Below are 18,113 nucleotides of genomic sequence, written 5' to 3'. Positions count from 1 at the left end.
CGGGAGGCTGAGGCAGGAGAATGGCGTGAACCCGGGAGGCGGAGCTTGCAGTGAGCTGAGATCCGGCCACTGCACTCCAGCCTGGGAGACAGAGCAAGACTCCGTCTCAAAAAAAGAAAGAAATTCTTCCTTTCCGACAGATCATCTAGGGTCTACATTTTCTAGCTGTGTGCTCCTGAGCAAGATATTTGACCTCCTTGAGACACAGTTTCCTAGTCTACAAAAAGGGTCATGAATTTTCTGTGGGGACTAAAGGATTTGGCACATAGAGGGTATCCAGTGAGTTCCTGAGTCCTGGAGATGCTCACACATGGTAACTGTTTTTGGTAGCAGTGCTCATAGTAGCTGTGCATATCAATTGTTCACCAGTGAATTCTAGGGCTAAGTTAATCATTTACTGACATTTTATCCTGTCTTCCAATAACCCCCACCCCCATAAAGGTAGAGATATTATTCCACTTATTTTATTATGGTAAACTAGGGATCTGTGGCATGAAGTCTTAAGAACATAAAAAAGAATGTGAGAATAAAAACATTTTGACCATTACCAATTTTCATACTACTTGCCATGAGTATAGATGTGATTATAATTTTTAATGCTCTTTGCCATATAATCACAATTAAAATTATAAGAAGCACATTTGTTGCTTATTTTTATAATTTTTCATGGATACAATTATCACTTCTATGCATAGGTGGTAAAACCTCAACGAAAGAAATTTCATGAAAATACATTATTTTAGTTACCTATAGATTTGTTCAAGAAAAGTACACCACTACAAAGAAATACATTTTGCATTTTAAATTTGTGTATATTGTTGGTGTCATACTTTTCCATTGAAATGACACTTTAGCAAAACTTTATATTGCTTTGTTTTTTTAAGATAACGTTAATTAATTACCATCATATTTATGGTAAATTTAATTTTGCAGTTTACACTCTAAGAAGAAGTGACTTCTAAAGTCTAAATAATTTGATGTTTTTAAAATGTATGTATGATATGCATAAGAAACTTTCATAAAATAATAAAAGTATATACAAATTTGATAAATCAGATGAAAATGGATATTTAAAGGAAAAATTTTCAGCCTTTCCTTATATTTCAGCTATAGACTATCCATAGGCTCTTTCCGTTTCTCCATGGCCGTTACTGTAGTATCCACTTGGCAGACACTGAAGACAAATTTTACCGGAAGATAAATTAAGCAGTTTTTAGAAAAGCAGTTGTTTTGTTTGTTTATTTGTTTGTTTTTTAAAAGGAGAACCTAGAGCCAGGAGAATAAAATATTAGCATAGGCTGATAGAGTACCTGTTTATAACATAGTTTTAAGTTGTGTTCAAATCAAAGTATTCAGAAATTTAACAAAATCATCTCTGAGTAGCCTAAATTCCCATGTCATCTCCTCCTTGTATTTTTATTCTGGTATAAATGCAATTATATGTACCATTAAAAATATAGGGTAAACAATGAATTAGTGTTCTATTTGTGAAAAGGCCACTTGAGCTTTAGACTGATTTATTCTACATTTTAGAATAACCTCAGACAGTTTTATAACAAAGCAAAAAAGAAAAAAAGATTACTTAAACTACATATATTTTCTATGTTTGGAGATAGTCTATAAACTGTAAAATAAAAGTGATTCTTAAATGCTATAATGCTATAGTCTTAAGATACTTGAAATGATGTTGTTGTTGTCTTATAAACTTTCGAATCTTAAAAAAGGCATAAATATTTAACCTCAAACCATTTTTTAAACTTAACACAAAAACTGGCACATAGTAAATCATTAAATCAAAAAAATAACTAAATTTGTCTAGATTAATAGTACCATTAAAATTATGCCGGGGTGCTACTAATTTTAATAATTCCTCAAAATTATTTTAGTTCTAAAGTCAGTATGCATTACTTACAATGGGATAATAGTATTTTAAGTGTTACCCTGATGTATCTGTAAAGAACTAAAGCAGCATTACACCTTGAGTCAAGAACTCCAAGTTCCCATTACGTTCTGGACTCACCTATATGACAGAATAGGCATATGGACTTGTATAAGCTATGGCTTCTTTCGATTTCAGTGTCTTCATGCTCAAAATTGGAATAATGATGATGACATTAATATTTTAATGGCATATGATGGGCCAGACAAGTTGCTAAAGCCTTTACGTGAATTATGTCTACAGCTTGTAGAATTGTCATAGAGGTTAAATGCCTAACAGGGCACTTAACATTCTGTTACTGTACTTAAGTGTCCATGTTACCATGTGGGGTATATTATTATTTAACAAACCTATTAAGACTATTAGAAAGTTTTCCTGACCACAAATTTCTCTTCTCTTTGCAGCCTGTCGCTGTAATGCCAATGGCTCTTTCTCTGAGATTTGCCACAGTCAAACTGGACAGTGTGAGTGCAGAGCCAACGTGCAGGGTCAGAGGTGTGACAAATGCAAGGTAAAGAGTAGAGACTGACCCATACGTTACTTTCTCCTTGCAAATGTTCACTGACTTTTCATGACATGTTTTGTATACCTTCGTATATTAAAAGGAAGGTTTGGGATTATCTAATTCTACAAGTGAAATGACTGTGATCAGTGAAAAGTTTTTTTCAGACTAGAACAAAATTCATTGTACATTACCATTTGACCTTAAGCTAACATTTTGTTTGGCAGTGAATGTGTATTATATTTGCTTTAATTCAGACATTTCTGAAACAAATAGCATGCAAATTTAATCTTAATCTGTGGAGATACTCTTTCTTTTGCCTTTACATTTTTGGCAGAATAAAATTTTACTCCCGGGGCCGGGTGCGGTGGCTCACGCCTGTAATCCCAGCACTTCCAGAGGCCGAGGCAGGTGGATCACAAGGTCAGGAGTTCAAGAACAGCCTGGCCAAGATGGTGAAACCCCGTCTCTGCTAAAAACTACAGAAATTAGCCAGGTGTGGTGGCAGGCATCTGTAATCCCAGCTACTCGGGAGTCTGAGGCAGAAGAATCGCTTGAACCCGGGTGGCAGAGGTTGCAGTGAGCCGAGATGGTGCCACTGCACTCCAGCCTGCGCAACCGAGTGAGACTCTGTCTCAAAACACAAAACAAAACAAAAATGTTACTCCCTTTGCTTTTTAGCAAACACCTTCTTCTAGTTCCATCATTTAAAAGCTACTTCCTGTGGGAACTGTACCTAACAGAAGTTTTCAGTAGGGAAGCTAATCAAGGTATTTTTTAAGATGCATTATTTTGCTAAAACAAAATATTCAATTAAAATAGAGCTTGTTGTTCTCAGTCCCTGAACATACCGATTGCCCTGCTTTCAGTATGGCAAGCAACTTCAGATTCCTCCATGAGAGCGGACAGATTTGCTCTAGCTCTTTGACAGAAATGCATTGTATTTGTGATAAAGATAGTTAAGCAGAAGCAAGCATTTCTCCTATGTCAAACTGGCCTTATTGTAGGAAGTTTGAAAGTATCATCTGCTTCTATCTCTTGAATAATATCATTGCTCTGTTTTGTTTTTATTTTATTTTATGGTTGGCTTTTAAAGCCCAATATGTGGTGGGATCCAGAGAAGCGATTCTGTGTGCTATGTGACTGCGATCCCGTTGGCTCTGTGTCACCAGAATGTGATATTACAGGAAGATGTGTCTGTAAATCAGACTTCGTAGGGAAACAGTGCAACCTCGGCAGGCAGGTGCACCAACAGGAGGAGCAGCCGCGGAGAGCGCAACGGGTGCTGGGTTCTCCTCAGAGGTGGGCTGTCGGCAGCTCCAGCGGGTGCCCTCGGGGAGCCTATCGGGCCCCAGCTCCGGTAATCCCAGAGGCACTGCATGGCTCATGCCTCCGCATGTTGTGTTCTGTGTGCTGAGGCTGAAGTTCCCTGGTGGCATTTTACCAAGTAACAATTGCTAAGTGTGCAAATTGCAAATGCAAAAATTAGACAATTCCTAATTGAACCCTTGCCCTTTTAAAAATAACCATCCATATGCTTTAAAAATCATGTTCAAGTTCATAGGGTCATAAAACTTTCAATTAACCCAACTTTCAATTAACCATGAATATGTAGAAATCAAATAAAAATCTACTTGCGAGAACCTATAATCTTAGAAATGGAAGGGACTTCAGGCATCCTTTGGATAAAGCTAACTTTTATGAATGAACAAATGAAGGGAAATCTAGCAGAGAAAGTGATTTGCCCAAGAAAACTCAGCCCGTTTATCTGCCGTTTTATCATCAGTAAAAATTTTGTTAATTTCAACATCAATTGTGCTTATGTGTACGACAAACACAAGAAACACATTTTCACACACTATAAATGGACAAGTACCCCAAATGGGGGAAGTTTTTTTCTAATTACAAAAGTGTGGTTCTCCTATCACAGGACAAAACAAAACAAATGCTGGGGAAGAAGGAAGAGAGTGAGGGAGGGAAGAAGAGGTCCCAGGTTGAGCTGCAGAAGAGCAGGAGACAAAACTTGCCAGTATAGAGTGAGGACCTGCAGGGAGTTGAGGATAGGGCATAGAAGGAGAGAGGGAAATAAAGGGTAAAGAAGAAGAAGTGAAAAACAACTCATGGTTTTATTTCTTGGCTCATTATCACACATTTTTTAAAAAACAAATTTTGATGTCAGACTGCCTTAGATCAAATCCCGGCCTCATTACTTCCTAGCTATAAATTCGTTGAATCTTTCTGTAATTCAGCTTCTTCATCTGTAGTAAGATCCACTTCAGAGAGTTTATGTCTGCTTACATACTCCAAGAAGCAAATGCCAAGAGATTTCCTGGGGGAAAGGCCAATGAAGCATGAAGTGGGAGAGAGCATAGCCTGCTGCTGCAATGGGGTTCTGACTCCCGGGAAAACATAGAAGGAAACACTGGGTAGGAAAAGCCTCGTTTGGTGAATTTTGTCAAACCCTAAATTCTTGGCCAAGCCAGTGGGATGTACCCAAGCAAATTTTACCCACTAAAGGAATCCTGAATTGGTCAGTAAGACTCTAGTATCTTATTGTAATCAGCCTGAGAGAAAGATAATCTTGTGGAAGCTCATCTTAGTTCATTCCGAGTGCTATAAGAGCATAGCATAGACTAAGTGGCATGTAAACAACGGAAATTCATTTCTCACAGTTCTGGGGGCTGGGAAGTACAAGATCCAGGCACTAGCAGATTTCCTGTCTAGTGCGGGCCCTCTTTCTCTAGACAGTCATTTACCCCATGGAACCTCACATGGTGGAGGAACCTCTCTGGGGCCTCTTTTATAAGTGCAGTGATCCCATTCAGGAGAGCTCCATCCTCATGACCTAATCAGCTCCCAAAGGCCGCACCTCCTGTCTATACCACCACCTTGAGGGTTAAGATTTCTACATATGAATTTTGGGGGAACATAAACATTCAGTCCATTACAGAGCACCTCTGGTGGATCCAAAAGCCAAGAAACTGGAGGCTTTCATTCAGTGAAATTCTTCTCTGCAGGTTGTCTGGAAGGTAGATCGGATAAGGCGCCTCCAAGGTGTCTCAAGGCAGCAGTGAGAGCAGTGTATCAGGCAGGAGCATGGAGAGTTTTTAGTAAATGTTAGACTTGATTACTATTATTATTACTAGTGTTGTTAAATGAAAATATCTTTAAAATAATTTTTTTCAAAAACAAATGCATACATATACAATAAAAAAAGATAATAACTGATTAAAATGTCTCCAAAATATAAATTTAGCAGAAAATCAACGTTCATTCAAGCCCTACATGTCTTACAGTACTATTGCATGAAGCAGGGTTTTATCCTGAGACTCTTTCTTCCTCTGTGGCAGTATGTGTGAGAGCTAAGAACTCAAATTCCGGAGCTAACCTAGCTGATCTGGAATCTTGACTCCACAGTTGGTTAGCTCATGACCTTAGGCAACTTACTTAACCTGTCTGTGCCTCAGTTTCACCACTCAATAAAAAAGTGGTGAGAATGACAACTGTCTGCCAGGGTTGTCCTGAGGAGTAAATGAGTCATATTTGTAGAGTTCAGATTTGTAAAGGGTTTAGAATCGTGCTTTTCAAAAAGGAAGCACAGTATGTGAATGCTAGTTCTTATTACCCCGAGAGAGACACATTTATGGGAACCCATCCAATTTCCCACTGGGTCTGGACAGACACTCTCTCCTGTATTTGTTTTACCTCATTAATTTCAATTACTGACTATGAATGTCTGGTCCTTAAGTTTGTTTACTAGTGGGGTTTTCTTTAGCCTTTGAAATAAATTTTTGAACAAATTTATAAACATTTTATTGCTGAAATTTGGTAGTATTTATTTTGCTACAACTTAGCCTTTAAAGCGACATTATTTAAATATTTGAAATGTGAGGTAGAGCCATTTCTTCTTGTATATTTCCTTACATGATCAACTTTGGAATTTTTAAAATGATAGATATAATTTAGAATTTCATTTGATATTTGATTGATTTAAAGGGGTGTACACACACCCCTTTAATGAGTAAATCAATATGAGTGTGTTGCATATATAGATATAGATGTAATTATATAAGTCTATGTATATATATGTCTGTGTATATATATGTGTGTACATATATCAGCATATATATATGAGTGAAGATAATTTCTGAAATAAAGATGAATACAATTCTATGACTCAGATATTTTTCAATACTGTTTTAATATATTATGTTTAGTCTTTTTGTCTATATATTTCTGTTTCTGTTTGTGTGTCTGCGTAGTGTGTGTGTCATTATGGGTATGTAATTGAAATTTACATAGCATTTATATAATTTCGTATTTTTGTTTAATTTCTATTTCATGCTATATCCTAAGCATATTTATATCATTAAAACTGCTTCAAAACAGGATTTTAATTCTTGCATATTATTTTATAACGTGGATGTCATTTAATTTATTCAACAATTTTTCTAACATTGAACATTTAAGTGCCTGCATAGTTGTTCACCATGATAAATAATATTGTAACAGGCATGCTTTTGCTTTAATAATTGTTCCAATTTCTGATTATTTCTCTAAGCCGGGTATCTACAATTTTACGTGAATTTCTTTTTACCAATAATAATACTATATGGTTAGTTTTTTTTATATAGGTGAATTTAATTTCAAAGTCATGTCATCTGTTGGAACTGTTACATGCTTTTTTCTTTAATCGTTTACCACAATCTGAATTAGAACTGGAAATAAAAATAAAACCAAAAGTACATGTAAAGATGAGAATGATTGTCAAACTCAGTCAACCCATTTTACATTTTAAAAATAAAACTTAGCCACAGTCATTTTAAAAGTCTAATTTTCAGTTTGATTTCATTTTTATAACATTTTTAAAACTACTAACAATAATATCTAAAATATATAATGAGGCTTATTCACTTCTCTTTGGGTGGCTCACGTTAAGTGGCAAGATTTGTTTTTTTACCAAGAAGCAATGATTAAGTCTAATTTTCCACAATAAGAATTATTTTTACAAAGAAGTAATTACCAAGACTAATTTTCCAGATTAAAATATCATAATAATGTGACATGCTTTATATTTTTAAAAAATAACCCTGAAATACTTTAAGCAGGATAGATTCTTTTCATTTTTCTGATACAAGTGATTTTTTAATCCATCAGCATTTTCTAACATTGTCATTTTAGGCCTGATAACATGCATTTCAAGAAAGTCAGCCGAAGCTGGTAATGCAAACTTGACCGTAAAAGATGATTTGTTATAGATAGATAAGAGATATGCGTATGAATAACTCATCAGAGAATGAAAGTTTTCTTTACTTACCTGCTCTGGTTCTTTAATACGTGTTCTCACTAAGCAATTTCAATTATTAGAATGAAACCCAAGAAATCAAATGTTTGTTGAACCAATTATTTGGTCAGTGTAAGCATAACCTGAAAATTATATTTATAATATGAACATTATAGCAATGATTAAAAGTATGTATGGATAGTGACAGAATTCTATCAAATGCTAGGGCGAAAAGGATTATTTTAACATTAGGCTGCTGGTCGATAATGCTGAAAGTACTATTACCAAGTAGGAATCCATAGATCTGAAAGTAATCAATTCAGATTACTAAGAAAGAAGCAAGTAAAATTTTAAATTAAGACTAGAAATATCACCTATAGGTCCTTTCCATATTGCTATTGGAACCTTGAGAAGTATTGGGACAGGCTGGTGAAAATACAACAGACAGTAAAGGCAGTGCCTAATTCTGCAGTTAATTTTGATAAAATATCAGAATAATTGAACTTTTCTCTTTGGATATCCTAGAAAAGGTCCATTTGATTGAATGAAAACCCAGTTGTCATAACATCAGTGAGGAATCCTGATAACTCCCAAGTTCCTTTTTTCCCACCAGATCTTTGGTATTGTGATTCTTGCTTCACTTTGAGTTAACTGATTTAAATTTAATTTTTCTCTCCTCTTCCATTGCCAGCCTGGAACCTTTGGTCTGCAATCAGCAAGGGGCTGTGTTCCCTGCAACTGCAATTCTTTTGGGTCTAAGTCATTCGACTGTGAAGAGAGTGGACAATGTTGGTGCCAACCCGGAGTCACAGGGAAGAAATGTGACCGCTGTGCCCACGGCTATTTCAGCTTCCAAGAAGGAGGCTGCACAGGTCTGTAAATACCACTTAAGTCCTACATATTCACTCTGATAGTTTTAGAGTCTGACTTCTGTAATGGTTTGTTCTTTTAAAGGAAGCGCAGATTGATACAACATATTTAACATAATGAGTAATGTCTACTTATTTTTACATTACTTAAAAAAAGAAATACATGGCAGTTTGAAATACCGCCTTAATAACTGTGTGCAAGTACTCAATAAAAATCAGCAGAAACTCATTTGGTTGTGTCCCTCCCTGTCTGTGACATTCCTTCAGCCAGTCACTCAAAGACTGCTACAGCTTGAAAGGTAGATGTTCGATTTTTCTGGTACCAATCTTATCTTAGTTTAAGCTCAAACTCCACGCCAAAGCATTTCAACTTTCCCTTTTTCCTTTTGCAAAATTGGTATCAGGATCAAGAAGTCAAGGTGTTGTTTTTTTTTTCTGGTACCCCCAAAATATGTTTTCATCTACTTTTGGCTGCCTTGAAAACTGTGACGTTCTAAGAGAGAAATAGGTTGGCTCTAGATATTTAGTTCATCAAAAAATGCAGGCAGAGGTTTCTAACCATGATTCCCTCAAGCAGTATTCTTATACATCCAGCCACAGCCTTCACCCAAATCATGAGCTAAGAAAATATCACTTGGCATGCTGCAGATGAAAGTAAAGATTGAACATTAGCCTTGATTTATATGCCACTAATTTCGAATTGACCCTTATTCCAACAATCACTAGTTTGAATATTACCTTTGCTTACTAATGTCATTGATTCAACCTGGATAATGCTCACATACTCTCAGCACCACAGTAAGATTTCAAAACATTATTATTCACTGTTGTGGCAAATTTATGTAGGAAGCAGTAGGAATAATATTTAAAACTGTTTAAAGAACCAATATCTTTCAGATATTCTCTAGCACTTTAGATATGTGGCTTTTACCATAAATTAAGCCATGATAAGTTATTCTAATTGTTATAATTGTAGATCCTGTAAGAATCTGTATATCTCTAAGTCAATATCTGTATATACTTAAAAATTATAAAGCTGTATTTTAAAATATACTCTGTTCTTTGAATCCAAAGCTCACTGACATTTTTACTTAATATGAATTAATGAGGTAGTATTATACATTTACATACATATAGTAACAAATTATAAACGAGACCAAGAATGTTATTTGAAATTATAGAAAGATGACAGTATTTAAGAAATGCAGACCAACTAACATTCTGACCCAAAGAAACACCACAGAAAAAAAAAAAAGCACAAAACAGGCAGGTTAGTAATAGGACTGAGGACATGACTTGCACAAAACAGCCTGGATTTGTCTAATGGCTCCCTCAGTAACTAGTTCTGGGACCTTGAGTGATTTTGTTTCACTTTCCACCTGCAAAATTCATCTATTAAATTAAGATAATAATAGTATCTACCACACATGGTTTTTGTTACAATTAGTTGAGTAAGTGGCTATAAAATATTTAGAGTAATGCCTAGCATGTAAGTGCTATGGAAGCATTTATCATTATTATTATTATCTTTATTAGTTTTATTCATTGTGGTATACATTGTGCTTTGGCACAGGAAAACTAGATAATTACTCAGGTCTTCTTTCTATTTAGTGTTATGATTCCGCTGAAGAACTACTTAAGATAATTTCTGTTTGCAAGTAATGATTTGGACTGTCCCATGACATTTTTTAGCATATAAATTTAAATGTAATGGTAACTATTTTTCTTCTTAATGAAGGACACATCTAAAATAAATCATTTGGCTTAAAATTAGCAACAGCAGTAATAACCAAAACAGCAATGACTAACATTTATTTAGTGTTTACTCTGTGTAAAGTATTTTTCTAAGCATCTTTCACAGCTGGTATATAATGCTGTGAGCAATGATTATTGTAATCTCATAAAAAGTGAGTTTAGTCAAATATTCTAAGTATATTCAGTGAAAATGATTTAGTCATCATATAACCAATTAAAAGTTTACTCATAACATTAGTCTTCCATTTGAATTCAAGTATTTGGGTTTCTTCCCTCACTTACATTTCTTTGACATGAAATGCTGCACTAGAAATATTCTTAGTAGCTGGGTCAACTATCGCTATGTGGCATGCATTCCTTGTCTTGGATGACTTTGAAGATATTCTCAGACATTATTTTTACAATCTTTGAAAAAGTACAAAAGGTATATAACTTTGTACCCTTTGAATATTGCATGGTAGCAACAAAAATGAAAAATCTATAAAAATGTTAGGTGGTAAATAAAAATCAAAAGTATCTTTATATATAAATAGTGTCCGTAATTCAACTATTTTAAAGTATTTGCAAAATTGGAATATCCTGATGTGTGTGTGTTTCTAACTATATACATGATGTACCAAATTTAAGAAGCTTATTAAGTTTTTTGGTTTTTACTGTAGATCAGACTCATCAACAAGGAAAAACTACTCTGTACAGCATAAACAAATCAGAAATGAACTTAAAATAAATATACAAACAAAATAGTAAACTTTATAATACCTGGATATAAGGTATTACAGTTAACATGGAATCTGATAACACCAGTTCTTTCCTTTCTTAAACTTCATAAGAAAGCTAAAAATACTTTAACTTTTGAAATTATTACATGAAATACATCTTATATTTATTGAACAGCTCCTTTCTGAAATACACTGTATTATAATATAAAAGGTGAATGAGGTAAGTTTTTATTTCCAAATATCCTTAAGTATAGAACTGAAAAGAAAGTAAGATAAACCAACACAATATAAAAGTCAACACTTTGTATCAAATTTTTAGTATTTTTTCCCTTTCTTTGTTTTCCCTCTTACACCTGTGAAGCTTGTGAATGTTCTCATCTGGGTAATAATTGTGACCCAAAGACCGGGCGATGCATTTGCCCTCCCAATACCATTGGAGAGAAATGTTCTAAATGCGCACCCAATACCTGGGGCCACAGCATTACCACTGGTTGTAAGGTGAGTGAACCACTTTTTTGCTCTGATAATTTTTTGGAGAGATCTTTGCTTTATAGAGCTCTATAATTGGGCATTTCAAAATTCAATATTATATCACAAAATAACGTAGAACTATTACTATAATGTGATTGCAAATATTAATCAGTATCTTACAGTTTACTTGTAGGAAAGATGATGAAGTAAGCACACATTGATGCAGCTGAACCCTTGAAATCTACAAGAGGGGTACAAAAGAACAAAAAATTCTATAATAATACCAGAAAAGAGCTATAACTTTACCTAGGCACAAGGACATACATCTGCAAAGCATGAGGAAATGAGGAACTAATTAATTTTCCAAAAATCTATAGAAATTGCCCCGGATTATGACTAGGTTTTAGGTTTCAGGAAGTTGTCGAGATCATTCTGAAGAGTCATTTTAACAACACTTAGCTTGGAAAACAATCATTTTTTCCCATTAGTAGACCATAGAAAGTGACATGGCCAGAGTCATGTTCAGAGAAATCTATCTGCATTAGCAGGGATGGGTAACAATTTATAAGGCTGTTGAAGAAATATTAATGAAAGATGCCAGAAGCCTGGACCCAGTCAATAAGCATCAGTGAAGATATATAGAAAGCGAGTTACGTTTTAGAACTCAGACTGATACAGCCTGGTGAACTCATTGATTTGGGGAATAAGAAAGAGAAGGCGTAAGGATGACTCCCAAGTTTTGCTTTGCAATGGAGTAGATGATAATAAGTACCAGTTATGGTTATAGGAATTATAGGAGGAGGAGCAAGTTCAGGAAGGAAAGATAATCACTTTGGATTTTTATCAGCTTTTTGTGACGTATTAATAAAACAAAATTCACCGATTTAAAGAAATGAATTTTAACCCATGATTACAGAGGTGTAATCATCCCTTGTGCCCCATTGCGTGAACTCCTCATTACCTCCCATGCACCTACTGTTTTGCTTTCTAGCATTGTAATTTTGCAATTTCTACAACTTCTTAAAAATAGAATCATAGTCTGTTTTTTGGGGGGAGGGTTGTTTGTTTCTTTGTTTGGCTTCCTTCACTTGCTGTTATGTTTTTATGATTCATCCATATTGTTGCATATATCAGCAGTTTATTCTAAAAATTGCTTGATAATATTCCATTTGTATAATGTACAGTGACTTGCTTCTCTGTTTATCATTTGATGGGTGCTTGGGTCATTTCCAGTTTGGGGTTACAATTTTTCTATGAACAGTAGCATACAAGTCAAAAGCATATTTAGAGACAAGTATTTTCTCTTTTTTTTATAAGAACATTCCACATCTTTACCAACTCTTGGAATGTTAACCCTATTTTAATTTTAAGAATTCTGAGGCATGTGTATTTCTATTGTTTGCATTTATTTAATGCCTAATAATGTTGGGAATCTTTTTTTTTTTTATTTATTTGTCATTTATACATCTTCTTTTATGAAGTGTTTACAAAGCTTATGCTCATTTCTATTTTGAGTTGTTTGTTTCCTTAGTAATGCATTGCAAGAATTCTTTATAGATTCTGGATACATGTTCTTTAACATATGTTAAAGCTTGCTTTTCATATAGATTGCTTTTTACCTGGTTTCATCATCTAATTTTTATGAACACTAGCTTATTTTCTTTTTCTTTTATAGTCCATACTTTTTTATGTTCTACCCAAGAAAGACAAGGTCCAAGGATTTCTCTCCCAGGTTTTCTTCAAGAAGCTTTATAGTTTTAGCTCTTAAATGTAGGTTTGTATTTCATTTTGAATATTAATTTTTCTATATATCAGGTAATGGTCAAAGTTCACTTATTATGGATATCCAAGTTTTCAAACATTATTTGTTGTAAAGACTATCTTTTTCCCATTGAATTACTTTGGCTCCTTTGTCAAAATCTATCAACTATGCATTTCTGGACTCTTTTCTGCTTCACTGATCTATTCTTATGTTAATACTAGTTAATATGTTAATTATTGTAGCTTTCCAGCAAGTCATAAAGTCAGATATTGTAAACTCTTCAACCTCATTCATCATTTCCAATACCTTTTCAGTACTTTAGCTCCTTTACATTTCCACATAACTTTTAAATTTGGCATGTCAATTCTTTACCAAAAAGCCTGCTAGAATTTGGCTGAAATTATGTTGAATTAATAGGTCAATTTGGGAAGAACTGACATCTTACAAGTATTAGATATCGCAATGTATGAACATGGCATAACTCTGCATTTATTTAGGTCGTTATAATTTTTTTCTCAGAAATGTTTTCTAGTTTTTGATATGCAAGCCTTGCATATATATTGTTAAATTTATCAGTGTTTCATATTTTTTATCAAAAGCAAATGCTACTGTATTCCATTTCAGTTTTAAATTATTTGTTACTAGAATAGAAAAATACAATAATTTTTATACATTAACCTTCTATACTGTAATCTTGCTAAACTTATTAGTTCTAGTTACTTTTCGGTCCATTTAGTGGGATTTTCTTGTAGATAATCATGTCATCTGCAAAGGGAAATTTACTTCCTTTCTAACCTGTGTAACTTCTGTGGCATTTTCTTGTCCTATTGCAGTAAACTATTGACTAGAAGTGGTGGAGGAAAATATCCTTGCCTTATTCCTTATGTTAAGTGGAAAGCATTATCTCTTACAATTGAAAATGATGTTGGCTGTATTTTACCTATAGGTGCTCCTTATTGGTTTGAGGTTGCCCCCTCATGTTTTTAGTTTGCTGAGAGCTTTTATCAAGAATATGTGTTCAATTTTGTTAAATGGACTTTTCTGCATCTATTGAGATGATCATATGATATTTCTTTTTAAGCTGTTAATACGACAAATTATACTGATTGATTTTCAAAATGTCAATCCAGTCTTGCAATCTTTAGATTAATCCTGCTTGGCAATTGGGATTATCCTTTTAAAATTATGTTGAATCCTGTTTGCTAGCATTTTGTTAATGATTTTGGATCTATGTTTATAAGGAATATTGGTATGAACTTATTTTTTCTTGTGGCGTTGTCAGGATGAGATACTGCAAGCCTCATGAAATGGATTCATGAGGATATTCCCTCCTCATAATTTCTAAAAGAGTTTGCACAATCAATGAAGTAGAAAACAGAAATACTTTAGAGGAACCCAAAAGCTGGTTTTTTGTAAAGATCACTAAAGTTGATAATATTCTAGAAAGGTTTATCAAGAAAAAAGAGAGAAGAAACAAGCAATCAAAATCATAAATAAAGGGGGACATCACTATAGATCCTATAGACATTAAAATAATAATATGGTAGAAATAGGAACAACTTTTGCCTAATAAATGTAACAACTTGCATGAAAAGAACATTCCTTCTTTTTGCTTACTTTGAGTTTAATTTTTCTCTTGTGTTCCAAGTTTCTTAAGGTTAAACCTTAGATCATTGATTTGTAATCTTTTTTCTCTACTAATATAGTCATTTTATATTACAATTTTTTTCCAGGAACTACTTTGTTTGCACTCCACATATTTTGATATGTTGTGCTTTAATTTTCACTTGGTTTAATATAATCTTTCATTTATTTTGGGGATAATTTTTAGTTTCTAAATATTTGGGGAATTGTCAAGGTATCTTTACTGTTACTAGTATCTAATTTAATTCTAAATTGGTCTGAGAACATAATTTGCATTATTTCAGACCTTTTGAAAACTATTGAGATTTAATTTTATGGCCCAGAATAGTGTTCAGTTTGTTTATTATAACATGTGCACTTGAAAATAATGTGTATTCTGGAGTTGTTGCATGAAAACTTCTATACAGGTCAATTATCCTTAATGGTTTTTATATCTACATGTTCTCTCAGTTACTGAGAGTGTTGGACTATAACTTTGTCTGTTTTTTCCTTCACTTCTCTCAGGTTTTATTCTCATGTATTTTTGAGCAGTGATATTAGGTGCATGATCATTTAGGATTGCTATGTCTTTTTGAAAAGTTGATACCTTTTGGCATTATGAAATGTCCCTCTTTATTCCCGGTAACATTCCTTGTTCAGAAGTACATTTTTCTGATATTTATATAGCTATTCCAACTTTTTTTAATGATGTTTGTGTGGTATATATTTTTCACACCATCATGTATTTCATCTCTCTTTTCAGGTTTTTTTTTTTTTTTGAGACGGAGTCTCGCTCTGTGGCCCAGGCTGGAGTGCAGTGGCTGGATCTCAGCTCACTGCAAGCTCCGCCTCCCGGGTTTACGCCATTCTCCTGCCTCAGCCTCCCGAGCAGCTGGGACTACAGGCGCCCGCCACCTCGCCCGGCTAGTTTTTTGTATTTTTTAGTAGAGACGGGGTTTCACCGGGTTAGACAGGATGGTCTCGATCTCCTGACCTCGTGATCCGCCCGTCTCGGCCTCCCAAAGTGCTGGGATTACAGGCCTAAGCCACCGCGCCCGACTCTTTTTAGTATTTTAATGTGTGCTTTTTTTTTTTTTTTTTTTTTTTTTTTTTTTTTTTTGAGACAGGGTCTCACTGCCTTGCCCAGGCTGGAGTGCAGTAGTGTGATCTCAGCTCACTGCAACCTCCAGCTTCTGGGCTCAAGAAATCCTTTCACATCAGCCTCCAGAGTAGCTGGGACTACAGGCGCACACCACTATGTGTGGCTAATTTTTAAATTTTTGTGTAGAAATGAGGTCTCACTATATTGCCTATGCTGTTCTCAAATTCCTGTGCTCAAGTGATCCTTCTGCAAAGTTCTGGGATTACAGGTGTATACTACCATGCCCAGCTTATGTGAGAGAGAGAGAGTGTGTGTGTGTGTGTAAATAACATATATTTAGATCTTTATTTTTCAACCAATCTTAATAATTTAGCCATTTAATTTGAGAGTTAAGTCACTTCCATTTAATGTAAATATTGATATGATTGGATTAAGCCTACACTTTGCTATTTGCTTTGGCTTGTCTTATCTGCTCTTGACTTTTTTTTTTTTTTCTTATTGTCCTGCCTTCTTTTGCATTAATTTGTATAACATCTTCTCTTGACTTTTGGATTATTAAAGATACCTATTCATTTTGTTTCTTTGGTTTTGTCTAGGAATATACTTCTTTAACTTTCCAGAATGTACATTAAAATAATATTATACCACTTTACATTTAGCATAAGAACCTTACAACAGTAAACCTCCAGTCCCCTTTCCTATCCTCTGTACTATGTTGTCATGTATTTTTACTTCTATATATTATACATCTGACAATATAAGCTTATGATTTTGATTTCAATAGTCAATTATCTTTTTTAAACAAGAAAAATTTCTCCTATAACTATTTTTCCATGTACATATCAATTCTAATGCTTTTAATTCCTTTGTGTACATTAAAATTTTCATTTCATATCATTTTTCCTCTTCCATTAACTACTTCCCTAGTCTTTATCATTTTATTCCTGTTATATCAAGTCTGCTGACAATGATTTTTTCCTTTTTTTTTGTTTTTTTGGTTGTTCCAGTAAGTTTTTATTTTATTTATTTTTTCTTTTTTTTTCTAAACAAGTTTTTGCAGAGTATGTAATCCTAAATACTGGTTTTCAGCAATTTAATTATGCTTTTTGTTTTTTGTGTGTGTTTAATAATTATTTTTTCATGGGATTAATTAGATCTGTTGCCCCTGTAGGATTACAGTTTTCATCAAATTTGGAAATGAAAGTTGTCAGCCATTATATCTTTAAATATTTTTCTGTTCTTCATTCCAACTGTCTTTTTCTGGAAATCATTTTTTGTATGTTGGACCAATTGGTATTTTCCATCTCACTGAGGTTCTTTTTTTTATTATTTTTGTATCTGTATTTTTTATTTCTGATAGTTTCTATTGTCAAGTGTCCAAAGTCACTGATTTTTTAATGCAGCCTAACCTGTTTTTATTCCAATTGAGTCTATTTTTTATTTTAAACATTGTATTTTTTTATCTTTTAAATTTCCTTTTGGACATTGTATGTCTTTTATTTCTTTACTATATTCACAATTTTTCATTTGTTCTTGAAAATAAAATGTTTATAAACATAAGCATTTTTTAAATGATTGTCTGCTAACTCCATCTTTTTTATTGCAAGACTATTTCTATTGACTGATTTTTCTCCTGTTTATGAGTCATATTTTCTTGATTCTTTACATGCCTGATAATTTTTGTTTGGATGCCAGGCATTATATAGTTTTTGTTGTTGTATATTGGATTTTATTGTATTTCTTTAAAGAATGTTGAACTTTATCCTGGAAAATAGTTTAGATAGTCACAGGTCACTTGGATTCTTTTGAAGCTTGCTTTTAAGTTTTGTTAGGGAGGGTGCAGCAGAACAGTCTGAAAGCCAGGGGTCAGTTAGCCCCTCTACTAAGCCGTGAAACTTCTGAGAATACTACCTAGTTGGTTACTACGTCTCTTTACTCTGATTGTTGAAAATATGGCTTACTCCAAGCTTTCTCTGGGCTCTAAGAATTTTTTCAGCGTAGGGTTTTCCAATGCCATTTTCCTTCATCCCATGCATGTACCTATCAGCATTCAGCCAATGACTCAAGGGAACCCTTCTGCACATCTC

The 18,113-nt window shown here is 33.9% G+C and overlaps 1 protein-coding gene across 1 annotated transcript in view; it reads left to right on the top strand.

Moving 5' to 3' along the window:
• LAMA2 (laminin, alpha 2) overlaps positions 1–18,113 on the top strand; it is a 293,272-nt gene that overhangs the window by 45,608 nt on the left and 229,551 nt on the right. The window contains exons 9-11 of the mRNA XM_011997459.1: positions 2,344–2,450; positions 8,417–8,597; positions 11,430–11,566. Of these exons, the coding sequence (XP_011852849.1) occupies positions 2,344–2,450; positions 8,417–8,597; positions 11,430–11,566 (425 nt within the window). The remainder of the gene's footprint in view (positions 1–2,343; positions 2,451–8,416; positions 8,598–11,429; positions 11,567–18,113) is intronic.

This window comes from Mandrillus leucophaeus, unplaced genomic scaffold (assembly GCF_000951045.1).
Source record: "Mandrillus leucophaeus isolate KB7577 unplaced genomic scaffold, Mleu.le_1.0 Scaffold1144, whole genome shotgun sequence".
Taxonomy (NCBI): Eukaryota; Metazoa; Chordata; class Mammalia; order Primates; family Cercopithecidae; genus Mandrillus; species Mandrillus leucophaeus.
This window is presented reverse-complemented; position numbering and strand designations above follow the sequence as displayed.